The sequence below is a fragment of the Cylas formicarius genome, unplaced genomic scaffold (assembly GCF_029955315.1).
Source record: "Cylas formicarius isolate icCylForm1 unplaced genomic scaffold, icCylForm1.1 PGA_scaffold_10__41_contigs__length_53128322, whole genome shotgun sequence".
NCBI lineage: Eukaryota > Metazoa > Arthropoda > Insecta > Coleoptera > Brentidae > Cylas > Cylas formicarius.
This window is the reverse complement of record NW_026844214.1, coordinates 37,331,062-37,344,942: the sequence shown is the minus strand read 5'-3', so window position 1 is coordinate 37,344,942 and position 13,881 is coordinate 37,331,062. Positions and strand designations below refer to the sequence as shown.

The window sequence follows — 13,881 nt, the reverse complement described above, 5'->3', positions numbered from 1 at the left end:
GAGGTTAACTGCACGCTAGGAAATGGTTTTCTTTAAGGTTTTTCAAATGGCAGCAGCCATCCGAAACTTCATCGGAACTTTAAAAATGTGATTTAAAAAACATTGAAAATGATGACAGCAAGGCACGAGTTGGTAAGGCAATGTGGTTAACAAACAAAATATTTACGAAATATCTGATAAAAACGATCAAATTCCAAATATAGTGTTATACCATAACCTAACCATTTTAAAATTTCTTTAAATCACGAACATAAATGCTTTTTAAAGAATTACTTGTGCCCATGTTTCATCCCAGGATCATAGTCAAGGCTATAAGTACAGGTGAGTTATCAAACATATAATTTGGTAGTTTTAAAATACTGGCATAAAATAAAAGGAATGATATAAATCCCAATAACGCCACTAAAGCCCGTTTTACAACCAAATATACAACCACTTGATCTAAAGTACTTGTGGTAGTAGTTCAAACGACCCCTTAACGTCATTTTATAACCTAAATTGTTTGAATTTGATTTATTTGCGAAAGTAGAGACTTACACTTTGTAGTTCTTAGACCAAAAACTTCAGCTTTAGTCGATGGATTTTCGTTTATCGTTTTTAATTCCCCGATTAGAAAACCAGCTGACAATATGTTTGCTTGCTTAAAATATTTATTATTCTTGCAATATTCCAATTTTAGTTCTGTCAAATGGTTCACACAAAAGTATATCAACTAATTCGATTAGAACAGATCGAATTTTGGTGGTTGCCAAACTTTCAAGATATGAATATGAAAAAAGAAAATATAAAAACTTAACAAATAATGATCTGTTAAAATTTCTAAAAATTCGGGGTACAGATCTAGAAAATTTAATACATCACCATGACTTACAGAAACATTTTGAAGAAAATGTGATTAATACCTTAAAGAATATGGGAATAGAAGTTGAAATAGTGAATCGGTAAGTAAGCCACCAAAATCTCTGTATTGTTACCTAAATTGCTACTTTTGACAGTAATTCCTCATATCCTTCATTTTAGCCACAATTTTAGAGAAGAAAATGTTGAAAATGCAGATATTGTTATGCCTTGTGGTGGCGACGGCACATTTTTACTTGCTGCAAGTATGGTTCACGGAAATAGGAAGCCAGTGATTGGGTTTAACTCTAATCCAGCAAGATCAGAGGGTTACCTGTGCCTGCCTAAAAAGTATTCCACAAATATTAGAGAAGCAGTGGAAAGAATACAAACAGTAGGTTCTGTTTCTTTATATTTGAGACATCAGTTGTTTAAATCCTGATTTTTTAGGGCAAATATAAATGGTTAATGAGAAATAGAATAAGGATAACTTTAATGATCAGTGAAAAAGAAAATTTTATTCCCAGCTACTTACATGATCTTGATGGAGATCCACTACCCAGAAAAATGGTGCAAAATTCACAAGCTGAAAAAATATTGCCATACCTTGCTTTAAACGAAGTGAGTTCTGTTAACATCTGTCAGTAATTATTGTAGTCAAATAATAAGTTGATGGAAGGCACAAATATTTTATGTGCTAGAAAATACTTTTAGATCCCTATGACAAAAATCCTTACCTTAATATATTAACTAAATTAGATATTTTTTATAGGTTTTTATTGGTGAAACATTATCTGCAAGAGTATCTCACTTACAAATGAGATTGAATGGATCAACCGAAAGTACAAATGTCAAATGTTCAGGAATATGTATTAGCACAGGAACTGGATCAACATCTTGGCATTTAAGTATTAACAGAATGCCTGTCCAGAATGTTGCAGAGTTACTGAGACTGCTCGACCTAGACCCAACAAAGGGCAAAGATGGTTTAGCCAATGTATTGTCTGATATTTACAACAAAAATCTTATATTTGCACCAGGTAAGTACAAGGTTGCCTGTTTAAGAGGGGATTATACCTTATCTCGAAACCTAGAGGGTATCTGTGATGCACCGTTCCGAACTTATTAGCGATCATCTTGAGAATTCGGATTTAAACCATCATTGTTGGGTTGCTTATTAACTTTTTAAACTTTTTTTCCATCTATTATTTTTACGAAAATAGTGCTTTTCTTTAGACAATAATCAAATTTAAAATATTTTCTTAAAATACGCGGTGTTGCCACGTTTCTCAAAATAATATTTTATTAAATGACACACCCTGTATATTATGGGATTTTCATAGCCATTTCAATTATATAACATAGTACATAGTACCATTTTGGCTTAATTATTTGCCAATTATACATAAATTATTTTACATTCATAATATAATTATTTTAATTTTGACCTTTTTGACATAATCATCGCAGTAGCTTTGAAAACAATAGTAGTTCTCTGTTGTAATATTACAGATTTTTTTGACAGGTGTCAGTGTACTATAATATTTTAAGCGTATTTTTTCCGACTTCCACTATTTTCTATTTATTTTATTTAGCCTATTTTGTGTAATGTATATGAAGGAGGAAAAATTTGACCTATTAGAATGTTATATCGCCAATAACAAAACTCCGGCTTTTGCTCTCAGACAATTTAGAACCAAATTTCCCTATAGGCGATTGCAAGGAAAAAAAATATTTGCCTAAATATACCAGTAGTTTCAAACAAATGGCATTGTTTTAGTGAAAAAAAGTACAAGCCGAACGGTTTTGGATGAAAATATGCAGCTACATATGCCTCTGAATTTTGAAAATACTGCAGAGAGCTCCACCCGCCTTGCCGCATCAGATATAGACCTAAGACGAACCGCACTTCAAACATGTTTAAAAATTAATAGTTATAAATTCACACCAGTACAAAAACTCCAAGAAGCAGACTTAAGACTCGAATTTTGCAATATAATAATGGATAGGCATTTTTTAGATAACATATTTCAAAATATAATTTGAACGGATGAATCAATATTTACAACATCTGCGGTATTATTTAATAGAAAAAATACGCATTATTGGAGTTCAGAAAATAAAAAATGTGTTTTTGAAGTAAACAAGCAGGGGCGAAGATCCGTGAAAGTATGGTGCGCAATCTAGAGATCTATAATTTTAGGACCCATATTTTACCAACAAAATTTAACATCCCTACAATATTTAAACTTATTAAGAAACGAAATTCGGCCACTTATATATAATAATATTCCCCAGCATCCAAATTTAATTTGGCAGCACTATGGCACTCCTTGCCATCGAAATTCTACAATCATTCGTTTTTTAAACGAAAATTTCAGAGAGTGGATTGGTATTGGTATTGGTATTAAAGGGGGGCGCCCTCGCGGGCGTCCAAGCACTTAGGCCACCAGATGGGCCCGTTGTGCCCCCAGGCCGCTCTAGAGGGCGTCCAGAATGCCGCCCCTCCTGTAGAAGTTCAGCAACTCCTTTAGCCCAATACCGTGCACTGAGTCCGGATCGATCAGGGCCGTTCCGAAGACTCCCAATCTTGCCCATGTCAAGGCAGGGCACTCGGTGAGCAGATGATACGGGGTCTCCTCCTCTTCCATGCACCACCTACACTCCGGGTCGTCTCCAATGCCTAGCAAGCAAAGATGCCTCCTAAGCCTGCAATGTCCTGTGTAGGCCCCTGTTAGTGCTCTACACTCCCTTCTGGTCAGTCTAAGCAGCTCCCTGGTCCGAGGAAGGGCGGGCCCATCCATCATAAGCCTCGCCTGCCTCATTGCCGGAGCAACTCTCCAGCCCCCCGCGGCCCGGTCTCTCGCCCAGGCTTCGAGAGTGGATTGGATAAAACGGAACCATCTACTGGCCAGCGAAGAGTCCAGAGTTCACCCCGATGGACTATTTTGGTGGAGCACATCGAAAGATATTGTTACAAAGATAAACCGTCAACAGTTTTGGAAGTGCAGCAACGAGTTCGCGAGGCAATACGCTATCTCAATGAAACAAATTAAATCTCATTTAGAAATAGCATATACTTCTTGTATTCTTTAAAACAGCGGACATATTGAAAAACTAATTTAATTAATTTTACTTGTAAGTAATAATTAGTAGTTAGTGTTAATTTTTTACAATCATTTCACGTAGATATTTAAACCTAGAAATAAGTAACTTGCGAAATTTGGCAACAATGTGCAAAGATTAATGTTCTGTTTTTAATATGACTTCTTACCAATGCTCTAAAACGATTGTGAACAAGGTGATCAAGAGATAAGTCCCAGTTTCATATCCGTACTATGCTACGCAGAAAAGTATTTTGCAAAACGTGGCAACACCGCTGCCTAAAGAAAAGCATTATTTTCGTCAAAATAACAGGTGGCAAAAAGTGTAAAAAGTTAATAGCGACCCAACAATGATGATTTAAACATAACCTGAATTCTGAAGATGATCGCTAATAATTTCGAAACGGTGCATCACAGACCCATTCTCATATATATCATTGAACTGGTCTTTGAAAGGACTATCCAAAAATGCAATAAAATGTTCTATTTAAAAAAATGTAACTTTCTTTGACCATAAAAAAGTAACGGTTAGAAAAAAAAAATGAAGGTCGTTTTTTTTGTCACCCCCCCTCCCCCCGGAGGTTTCAAGATAAGGTACAAATAATTTACCCATTACTATACATATATTATTAAATAATTTACTACTCGTTAACGACTCTCAATAATTAAATTTGTGCAGGACTAGATTTAAATTAAATTTAGGAGTAAATCTACAATAAATTTGTTTATTTTTGGGGTTCAGTTATTGCCATATTACACTTAGATGCACTGAAATATTTTGTTCCACATTATTTAATTTGAAACACACATAGAACATTCCTCATATTAAAGTGATCTTTCAAGATTCAGAAGGTAAAAAAAACTTCGTTAAAAAAAAATAGAAATAAAAGTAAGGTATTTCACAACTTCACCCAACAGAAAAACTAACTCTTAAATTAGAGTCGTTATTTCAGTTTAGTACAAAATTTTGCAATTCTCTTGTCTTAAGGATTGCCACATTTATTAAGTAATTACAAACAGTGTCTTATTTTTAAATTTTAGATGATAAACGAATGGCTTATACTATAAGGGAACTAATTTCTGCCGGTGTGTGGCCTGATCCAAAGGGAATAAAACCAAGAAGCTTCGCATCAAAAATAGAACTAAAATCAAATTGTTTTGATGCTTCCCTTGTTATTGATGGAGGAGTTTCATTTAAATTTAATGATGGAACTACAGCTTTACTTGAAATTAAACCAGAGGATGCACTGAGGACCATTATTTTTTAAGATAAGATATAAAATATATAAACGTGTAAATATTATGGCAAGTATAAAATCAGTTTCATTCTTTTGAATGGTTTTTCTAACCATGAAATATATGACCATGTAGCAATATAATTATTCAGTTATCATGAAATTCAAACAATATAGCTGATTATCCAGTAATTGGCCGAAATCCTTTATAACCGTTGCGATTGTTTTAACAGACACAAAGTCGTTTATTCTCTATTACGATTTCTATTGTAATAGTATATTATGCAACAAGTGCAGTAAACGGCATTTGAGTCACGAGATTATTTGGCATGAACGGAGCGCGGCTGAACGAGTGTTTAATAAACGACTAACTTAAAAATTTTACCAAACGTGTTGTATCGTATACTTTTTCTACGACCGTTAGTTTTTGGGTACATTTTTGCACAACAACACGTATACATTCACTGACATGACCGTCAGAATTGACAAACGTCGAAATTCAGGCCGTGCCGTAAAATCTCCGAAAACATCCGATTGCTTCCAAGGGGATACGTGAGACAAGAAACTCACGTGGTAAAGTGACGCTTTCCGCTCGCTAGATCGGTGTATAATTAGGTATTTTACAGAAGTCGAAAAAAATATAATACATTTCAAACATCATCAGCTTTAATTTCTGTAGGAATGTGGGATGGGTGCTATAAGTAATGTTCAAACCGTTTTTCAGTATCTTTTACCTTAAATTAGTAAAATGTGACATAACATATTATCGCTGACAAAGGGGAGTGTTTAATAAAATATTATATCATCCCAAGCTATAATATAATTTTTTCCAGAAATTCTGGTAGTAAATTTAAAGGATGTCTTAAGGATTACAAAAAACAAACAAGTTTCCTTTTAAAAAATATATTAAATATAAGGTGGTAACAGCACAATTTGTATACAAATATTATCAAAAAAAAGAATGTTAAAAGTAATTGTTCAAAAAGGCACATTAGGTGGAAATGAAAAATATTCATTCACTTTATTAAGATAATTCACAAAAAAGTTGAGTTTCATCACTAGAATTCATATCAAAAAGTACTTCATTATCCAATTTCAAACTTGCTGAATCAAAACTGCACACATTCGCGTCATCACTTTCCAGTGACGAATAATTAGAAGCGTCACTAAAAATGCTGGTTAAACTATCATCGCCATTTTGTTTATTGATCTGAATATTGTTTAGAGAGCCAAACAGATACATTTCTCGAAATTTTATATATTGGTCAAAATTTTCATCTGCATAATCATAATAATGACAATTGAAACTATCATGAAGTATATCGACCTCCATTGGCGCAGAATCTTTTGTAATAATTTTCTTATTGTAACGTAATCGTTTTTTCTTTGGTAAGGTTTTATCAATATCTTCGCAACAATGAACTTTATGTTTCGCAATTTGATCCACGTTTTGGATATCTTCTATATATTCCGGTTTACTTTCAACCTTAGGACCCTCAACTAACTCAGTTCCATTTTCAATGAGTGTTTGCTTACCATCTGTGGTAGTAAATATCGAGCTTTGTTTTTGGTCAGTAAATATTTCTAATTCTTCATTAAAACGCTTTAGACATAACAAAATAACATCAAGCGGCAAATCATCGCTATGATATACAGTTTGAATAAAGTCAGATAGTTCTTTCACCACTTCTTTTTCTACATCATTATCCTCATTTGAGAACTGTATAGCACAGCCATTATTTATAAAACTTAACACCAATTCATCATAATCAATCAATTTTTGTTGTTTGACACAATCAGTGCCTTGTTTTTCACTGAGATCTAAATTTTGATCTACTTTATGGGAACGGCAGGCTTCTTGCTTTATGGAATTAGTTTCTTTGTCCTTCAATCCTCTATTTTTTGGGGAATTTATGCTAATAGCTGCTTCACTGGTCACCGTGTCCTTAAAGTCGCTATTTTTTTCTGAATTTATAGTAATAGCTGCTTCACTATTGTGGGTCATAGTGGAATAAGATAAGTGCCCAGTTTCAGGAAATATTTGATCACATTTAGAATTTGTTACTTTCAGTCCATCAGGGGTAGTTTCATTTTCCGACTCATTTTCATTTTTGAATTTTGGAAACTTCACTAATTTAGAATATTTTTCATCACTTGCATCTTGTTTATGAATGGCTGGATGCTGATCATTTTGCCCTCCTACCTCAATTACCTTTAAAGATTCAAGTTCTTTATTGTAACGTTTTAAATGTTTTAAAGCACTGTTCAAAGGAATTGTTTTAGACATGTAGATGAGATTTACAAATTTTTTCAATTCAGATAATACCTCTTCCTTCAGTTCATCATTGGCTGTCTTTTGTTCCAAGTTAATGTTAATGTTTTGATTAAGATTTATACTCCTACTGCTTTGATTTTCTATTGTATTCGTCACATTTGAGGTATACTGATTTAAATGACCTTTTATATGAATCTCCTTCTGCCCCAATGAAGTAGCAGATTTTGAAACGTTAGCCCTATGTAGTTCCAATTTGTTCCTAATATCATCAGAATTTGAATAAAGTATAGATGGTTCACAATTTTCTGAAGTGTTGCAAGGTGTAAGTTGTTGAACACCTAAAAACAACCAAACCGACATTCGCATAATTCATTTAATATTAATATTATGCTTACCATTATTTGCGATCCTTTTATGTGAAACGCTGTCATGATGCTTTTTATATTGTTGGAAATCGTCGCTGGCAATTTTACAGATAAAACAAAAATATTGCTGCTTCCTAAAACAATTTAGTCTTATGTTTGAAATCAAATTAACTTACAACTATTAAAATTTTAAAAGAACATGTGACCCTCTGCACACAAAAGAAAAGACATTAAACAAACCATTCGCGCACACATATTGCTTTTTAGGCTGATTTTAGTTACAATGTCTTTTTCTAGTTCTCGAGAAATGCACAATTACTTACACAAAAAGGCTACATGAAATCCATATAATCCATAACAAAAACCGAACGCTTCATATTTTGTTTAAATATTTTCTAATGTTAGTGGGTTCTGCCTTTCAATATTAACAAAAAAAAACTTACTCCTTATGACCATGTGACTTATAGTGAGCTTCTGCAAAACTCGTCCCATCAAGCTCTTGCTTACACACTTCACAGTATAACCATTTTATGGGTATTTCTGTCGAAGAAGTCTAAAATACTTTTTTTAATACTAATTCAAAAAAAATGTAAGTATAGTATAGGAAGTATAGGTTACCTGCTTGGACATCTTAGCACTATTTGCTTGAACCCAAGATTGAAAGTTTGTAATATGTTTTTTACCCCTAAAGTGGGAAAGAGCAACTGCTGGACCAGTTAGTTGACAGCCGCATAAGCTGCAATAATGTTCCGAAATAACTTTTCTAAATGCCTTTAACCAAAAATCCCAAATTGGAACACCTAAACATGAATAGTATTTATTTCAGTCTTTACATTTACATAAAGAAAACAAACTCATAAAATTACAAACAAAAATCTATGTCCGAATAGGGCTCTGTATCTCGACAATGACAAGGTCCAGGAGGTTTGAGAAAAAGATCCTTATAAAGTGGTCAAGGGAAATGACTACTTTTTAAGTTCTTAATTCGGCGGCTACTACTTGATTAGCGCCTAGCCATTCGGCTATTATCACGGATATTGTTTTGATTTTGACTTTTGTGTTTTTTAAAAATAATTATGGTTTGACTGTGTTTAAATAAGTAATAATTTGAATGAATGACATAAATTTAGCTGTAACTTTCAAAACATCATGTGATAGCTTCGAAGTAATTTGCAGTATTTTTCTTTGCCATATTTTTCTCTTCTTATGATGAGGGGGAGAATAGATTCATATTTCAACATTTACATTTGAATATCTCTTAAACCAGTTTGCAATAAAAACTTGTGAAAGAAAAATTTTTGTTGAACTTTTAACTATACGCCAACGATTACATATTTTAGCGGCTTTTGGAAAGGGATTAAATAAAATATTTTCTTAACGCACCATAGGCTATACCAGCATTCCATCCATACATAGAAAAAAAATGTGAAAAATTCAAAGACCTCAAGTAACCTTGGCAAGAAAAGCAAATCACATAGCAGAAAAGCTTCGGCTGCTTAAAAATTTTAAACCGTATTTAAAGGTCAAAACAAATGTCTAAATAAAATGTGTACTAAACTTTTCAACGGAACTCAGGAATAATTAAATACTTACCTATGGAAATCATTGACAAAGCGAATTTAAATGTCTCACAATGCATAACTGACTGCACGTGGGCATCATGTAGTTTAAAATCGACATCGCAAATGTAGCAGTGCTTGCTAAAATGAAAAATAGTTATTTCCTTGTAAACATTTACTGACTAAGACTCTTCAAGCTGATAATGAAGTAAAAAATGGGACCCCATGTGCCGTAGACATAGTAATTTCAGATCATTTTTATTTTATAACTCCATAAACTATTTTGTGAAATTTCACTAAGGGTTCATCTAACTATAACTAAATAATTAATTATAAATATAATGAAAATGTTATTAGCGATAATAGACAGCAATATTTTCACAACTTAGGGTAACTACTTTAATGGCACTTACTAAGCCCAATCTATCTAGACCTAGACCATGCTCATGTAGACATTTTACTATAATTATACTCACAACTTAATTTCTTTAATGCTACAATTATTTTTTACTAGCTAATTGCATAATTCCCGTTTATAAACTTGAAATCGAGAAAAGAGCTTTTACTATACCTAACAATATGAACCAAGAATATGAAATTATATATTCGCCGCCCGTCAAAAATCATTTTTGAGTTTTAAAATCTTTTATTGCAAAATATCTTAAGTTTTTTTTTAATAATTATTTTTGCTGTTTGTCAATCTATCTATGCATTTTTGTTTATTATTTTATATATTTACTTAGGCGTTCTTGTAATGTTCTTATGCTATAAAAATCAACCAAAAATGTAAGTTAAGTAAAAAAAACAATATTTAATGAAATAAAAAAAAGTGAGATCACTCAAACTCTAATTTAGGGCTTCGTAGAAATCTTTAAATAACTGAAAAATAACTCAAATCAGAAAAATACAATCTTCAGTAAGTATAGTAAAGAGAATTGACATCTATTTCAAAAACGAATCTTTCTGACCGCGCAATATTTAAGGCGCATGCAGGCAAATACAGCAGGTGTACAGGGACAAAATGATTTTTTCAGCAATATTAACCAACTAATTACGTTATTGATAATGTGTGAAAAGCTCTTCTAATGCGAGTATAAAATTCACAAATAGTTAGTACTAAAACAAAGTGACATACCTTGAGGTAGGTTTTTGTATCACAACCGCTGTTGACGGAGATTTGTTAATCTGAAACAAATACCTTTAATTTGTTTGGATTTTGATTTTTAGTACAATATATGTCTATAATAACATAAATTTCAGAAATAATTTTTAATAATACTCTCGCAAAACTTCCCCTTTCTCCAGAAAAAATTCAGACATACACATTGTTAGATGAAGATAAAAATATGGAAGCCTTAATTCTTGGTGAAAGTTTCAATTATTGTGTGGATTTAGGCTACTCAAGGTATGTTGAAATGGCCAATGACTCTAGAATCACTTTTCTCTTTCAAAAAATAAACAACCCGTTTCAATGACACTAAACATGATCCTTGCTCCAATTTCCTTCAAAATCAAATCCGCGTGGATATTGTAGTCTACAAGTCTACATTTAAGATTTCAAGAATCCCCACTCCCAGCAAGTGGAAAAAGGGTAAAGTTATGTTGACTGTCAATGAATAAGGAAACACCATTATTACAATGGTTTTCTGCTATAATCAGGATAAAACTTATTTCATTTTCAGCGCTATCTGTTATGAATTGATATAAATGGAACATGCAACATAAGAGTTGCACCTTAACAGATGCTGTGTTGGTACTTTTCCAGTCCAGGAGCTTGCGTATATGTTTTCTGCTTCCATAATGACTGAGTAACACACTGGGGGAAGCAATTTTGACATCACATAGCCAACAAGCATTTGGCAGTACAAGGTTTTTTAACTCTTCGGGCCAAGCTGCATCAAAATTCTCCTGAAAATGAAAATATTTAAAAATTGAGCTAACAAGCTAAAATGTCAGAAAACATATTTGCCTGATACCTGTGAGAAAGATGATTTATTCTGCAACCACAGTTCTAGATTTTCCTTATGTTGAGGTAATTGATAATGCTTTGAGAAGGCGTCGGTATCGTTAAAAGATCTATTACACAGCTTACAACAATTGTCCGTCATCAGCGCTTTTAGTTCTTTTGGAAATGATAGATTATCTTAAAACAAAAGGTAACAGCAATAAATAAAAATTAAGATCGACATGTTTCCTTGGACATAAAAAAAATTATTTTATAACATTAATTTTTTGAACAAATACTAAAACTCACCCACATTTCGCTGATTTTGTGCGAATTTCAAACTCTCGTCGATGCTATTATCAAGTGGATATGATAATACCATCTTATGCGGCGAGGCGTTAAAATGGGCCACATAATGCTCTTCAGTCATGATTTTTACGTCACAGATAGTGCAAAAAGCTACTCCATTTCTAATAAAAAAGATATTTTATTTTATCCTCAAATGTGTCCTTTAAATTGTATAAAATTTAACAAATAACCAGACGGCATTTTTTCGCAAATTTCAACCAGATAACTATTTTAAAAAAATGTTTTTGTACTTTATATTGTTAAAATTCAGCCATTAAAACTTAAAGACAAACTACAAAAATACAGTTCTAGTAGGTATTGACATTTCTTAAACTTTAATCAAATTGATATCGGTTTCTTACAAATAACAGTTAACTTTACCACTTAGAATGTATATATCAAATAAATTGTAGGCCTCTTAATAAGGTCTAAGTTCAAAAAGAGTCGAAATTAATGAAAGCTGAAATAATCAAATTAACAGTCAAAAAATGGAAAAACTTAATACCTTTAAAAGTGGTACAGATATTAAAAATCGTCTCAGTAAACAATGGTACTTTTAAAGACAGCCCCCGGTTTCTCTTTAAAGTTTATTTAGTTTTATGCTTCCTTAAGATGTGTCCACTATTCATCCATCAAAATTGCTTTTGGCACCTACTTAGCTTCTTGGGAAACTTTTACAAAAAAATAAATACATTTTTTTCTAGGATCATGAGCGTAGTTGCATAAGTGCTTGAAGTAGGAATGTAGGTGGACATTTAAATTTTAAATATTACATACTTACTCATTATTCTGAGGAGTCTTTCTTATTGCCCATCCAATACCCTAAAACATAAGTTACAATTTCAGAGACTGAGAATGGAAATTCAATTCATAATTTTTTGTTTTACCAAGAAAAACGTTTATTTTTTATGCAATAACAAATGTAATAATTTTTGCTCTTTTTTTATTATTAAAAAAACTAACCAAATTCTGTTGCTTCTTCGATTCTATCATTTTCACCTTCCAATTTTCGGCACCGGAATGACCTGCTGAGAGTGTATCAGGAAAATCTAAAAATCATTGTTGAAACAAAAAGTGCAATTCTATATATTATTAACTCTAATATTGAATGTTGATACTTAACAGGTTCATGATAATTCATTTTAAAAAGTGACACTCATTTAGAATTTTTGACACAGAATAAGACAAGGTGTTAATAATAAATGAAAATGGCGTTATTTCTACCTGTTACATATTCTCTTTCCAAAGTCTCTTTATTACCAACATTTCTTCTTTTGCCCCAAAAATTATCCACTTCCTTAGGTTTAACAATTACAGCTGTGTTTGATTCAATTTCCTTGTCAGTATAGGGTATAGGTTTCCAGTTTTCATATAAGGAACTTTGGTTTGAATTTACCGATTCATTATCTGAATTATCAAGTGAACCTTCAATATGAGTTCTGTAAACTTCTTTAAAATTTTCCTAAAAATAAGAAGGTTTGTAGTTGCAGCAAATATTTAGAAAAATTTACAATACCATTAAATTTTTAATTGTCAATCTAATAAAAAATCACGAATAATTTCTTTTATAGCCATTAAGTATATATCGTTTTTTTAACACATATGGACCTGCAACAAAGGCAATTTCACATCACCGCACTTTCAAATCCAACTTATTATTACAGAATATTAAAGCTAGCTCCTTATTATTCCTGTCACAGATAGACAAGAGTTTTCTTGTTCTTGGCGAATTTCATTAAAGTCTTTCGCCCATTACCGACATCCGTCGAGAGATTTCTTCAGTCACGTTATATTTGTAATAATATAATTATTGGACAAGTTGTATATAAGATCTGCATTTAGCAGATTCCTGCCTTTAGTTCACAAACTTTAAACCATTCTTATTTTATTGCTAAGTCATAAAAAATGCGAGGAAAACATTGTTGACTAAATATGTAGTTCCGAGTGCAACTAGCAAAAAGTACATGTATTTTTAACTGCAAACATTTTGATAGTATACACATTTTTTTTCGAGCAAAATGTCCTTGATTATTTTTTTGAAAATTTATTTTTTAAATTTTTATACAACCAATGATACTTTTTATTTTTTTTTTTGTCTTAAGTGGCACCACCACGCATATAGTAACTTGTGGGTATAAAGAAAATCCATAATCCAAATACGAAAAATAATTAAATTATATTAATTTAAATTCCCTAAGACTAATTTAGGGCTA

At 32.1% G+C, this 13,881-nt stretch overlaps 2 protein-coding genes across 4 annotated transcripts; one reads left to right on the top strand and one right to left on the bottom strand.

Moving 5' to 3' along the window:
• Window positions 1–14: 14 nt before the first annotated feature.
• LOC132697379 (NAD kinase 2, mitochondrial) lies at window positions 15–5,352 on the top strand. Of its 2 annotated transcripts, none has more exons than XM_060662851.1 (6): window positions 15–321; window positions 680–941; window positions 1,021–1,231; window positions 1,288–1,458; window positions 1,610–1,877; window positions 4,983–5,352. In XM_060662851.1, exons 1-6 carry the CDS (start codon window positions 255–257, stop codon window positions 5,207–5,209), a joined length of 1,206 nt encoding a protein of 401 aa, XP_060518834.1. In that variant the 5' UTR covers window positions 15–254; the 3' UTR covers window positions 5,210–5,352. The 2 variants fall into 2 exon arrangements, with proteins under 2 accessions (XP_060518834.1, XP_060518825.1); XM_060662842.1 differs by lacking the exon at window positions 4,983–5,352 and adding an exon at window positions 3,219–4,465.
• A 705-nt stretch (window positions 5,353–6,057) lies between these two features.
• LOC132707993 (uncharacterized) lies at window positions 6,058–13,870 on the bottom strand. Of its 2 annotated transcripts, none has more exons than XM_060680054.1 (13): window positions 13,185–13,870; window positions 12,929–13,130; window positions 12,632–12,717; window positions 12,450–12,490; window positions 11,630–11,790; window positions 11,352–11,518; window positions 11,110–11,283; window positions 10,511–10,560; window positions 9,410–9,516; window positions 8,435–8,616; window positions 8,260–8,369; window positions 7,847–7,950; window positions 6,058–7,789 (listed from the first exon to the last, which is right to left on the bottom strand). In XM_060680054.1, the coding sequence occupies exons 1-13, from the start codon at window positions 13,185–13,187 to the stop codon at window positions 6,201–6,203; spliced, it is 2,976 nt and encodes a 991-aa protein (XP_060536037.1). In that variant the 5' UTR covers window positions 13,188–13,870; the 3' UTR covers window positions 6,058–6,200. The 2 variants fall into 2 exon arrangements, with proteins under 2 accessions (XP_060536037.1, XP_060536036.1); XM_060680053.1 differs by having other exon boundaries at window positions 6,059–7,789; window positions 12,893–13,130; window positions 13,185–13,869.
• Window positions 13,871–13,881: the final 11 nt, after the last annotated feature.

Coding starts and splice junctions, on each gene's coding strand:
- LOC132697379 (XM_060662842.1), top strand. CDS start 255: ATGCTTTTTAAAGAATTACTTGTGCCCATGTTTCATCCCAGGATCATA. Junction 322..679: donor AGTCAAGGCTATAAGTACAG/GTGAGTTATCAA, acceptor TTCCAATTTTAG/TTCTGTCAAATGGTTCACAC. Junction 1,459..1,609: donor CATACCTTGCTTTAAACGAA/GTGAGTTCTGTT, acceptor TATTTTTTATAG/GTTTTTATTGGTGAAACATT.
- LOC132707993 (XM_060680053.1), bottom strand. Junction 12,491..12,631: donor CGAAGAAGCAACAGAATTTG/GTTAGTTTTTTT, acceptor CTTATGTTTTAG/GGTATTGGATGGGCAATAAG. Junction 11,519..11,629: donor ACAAAATCAGCGAAATGTGG/GTGAGTTTTAGT, acceptor TTTTGTTTTAAG/ATAATCTATCATTTCCAAAA.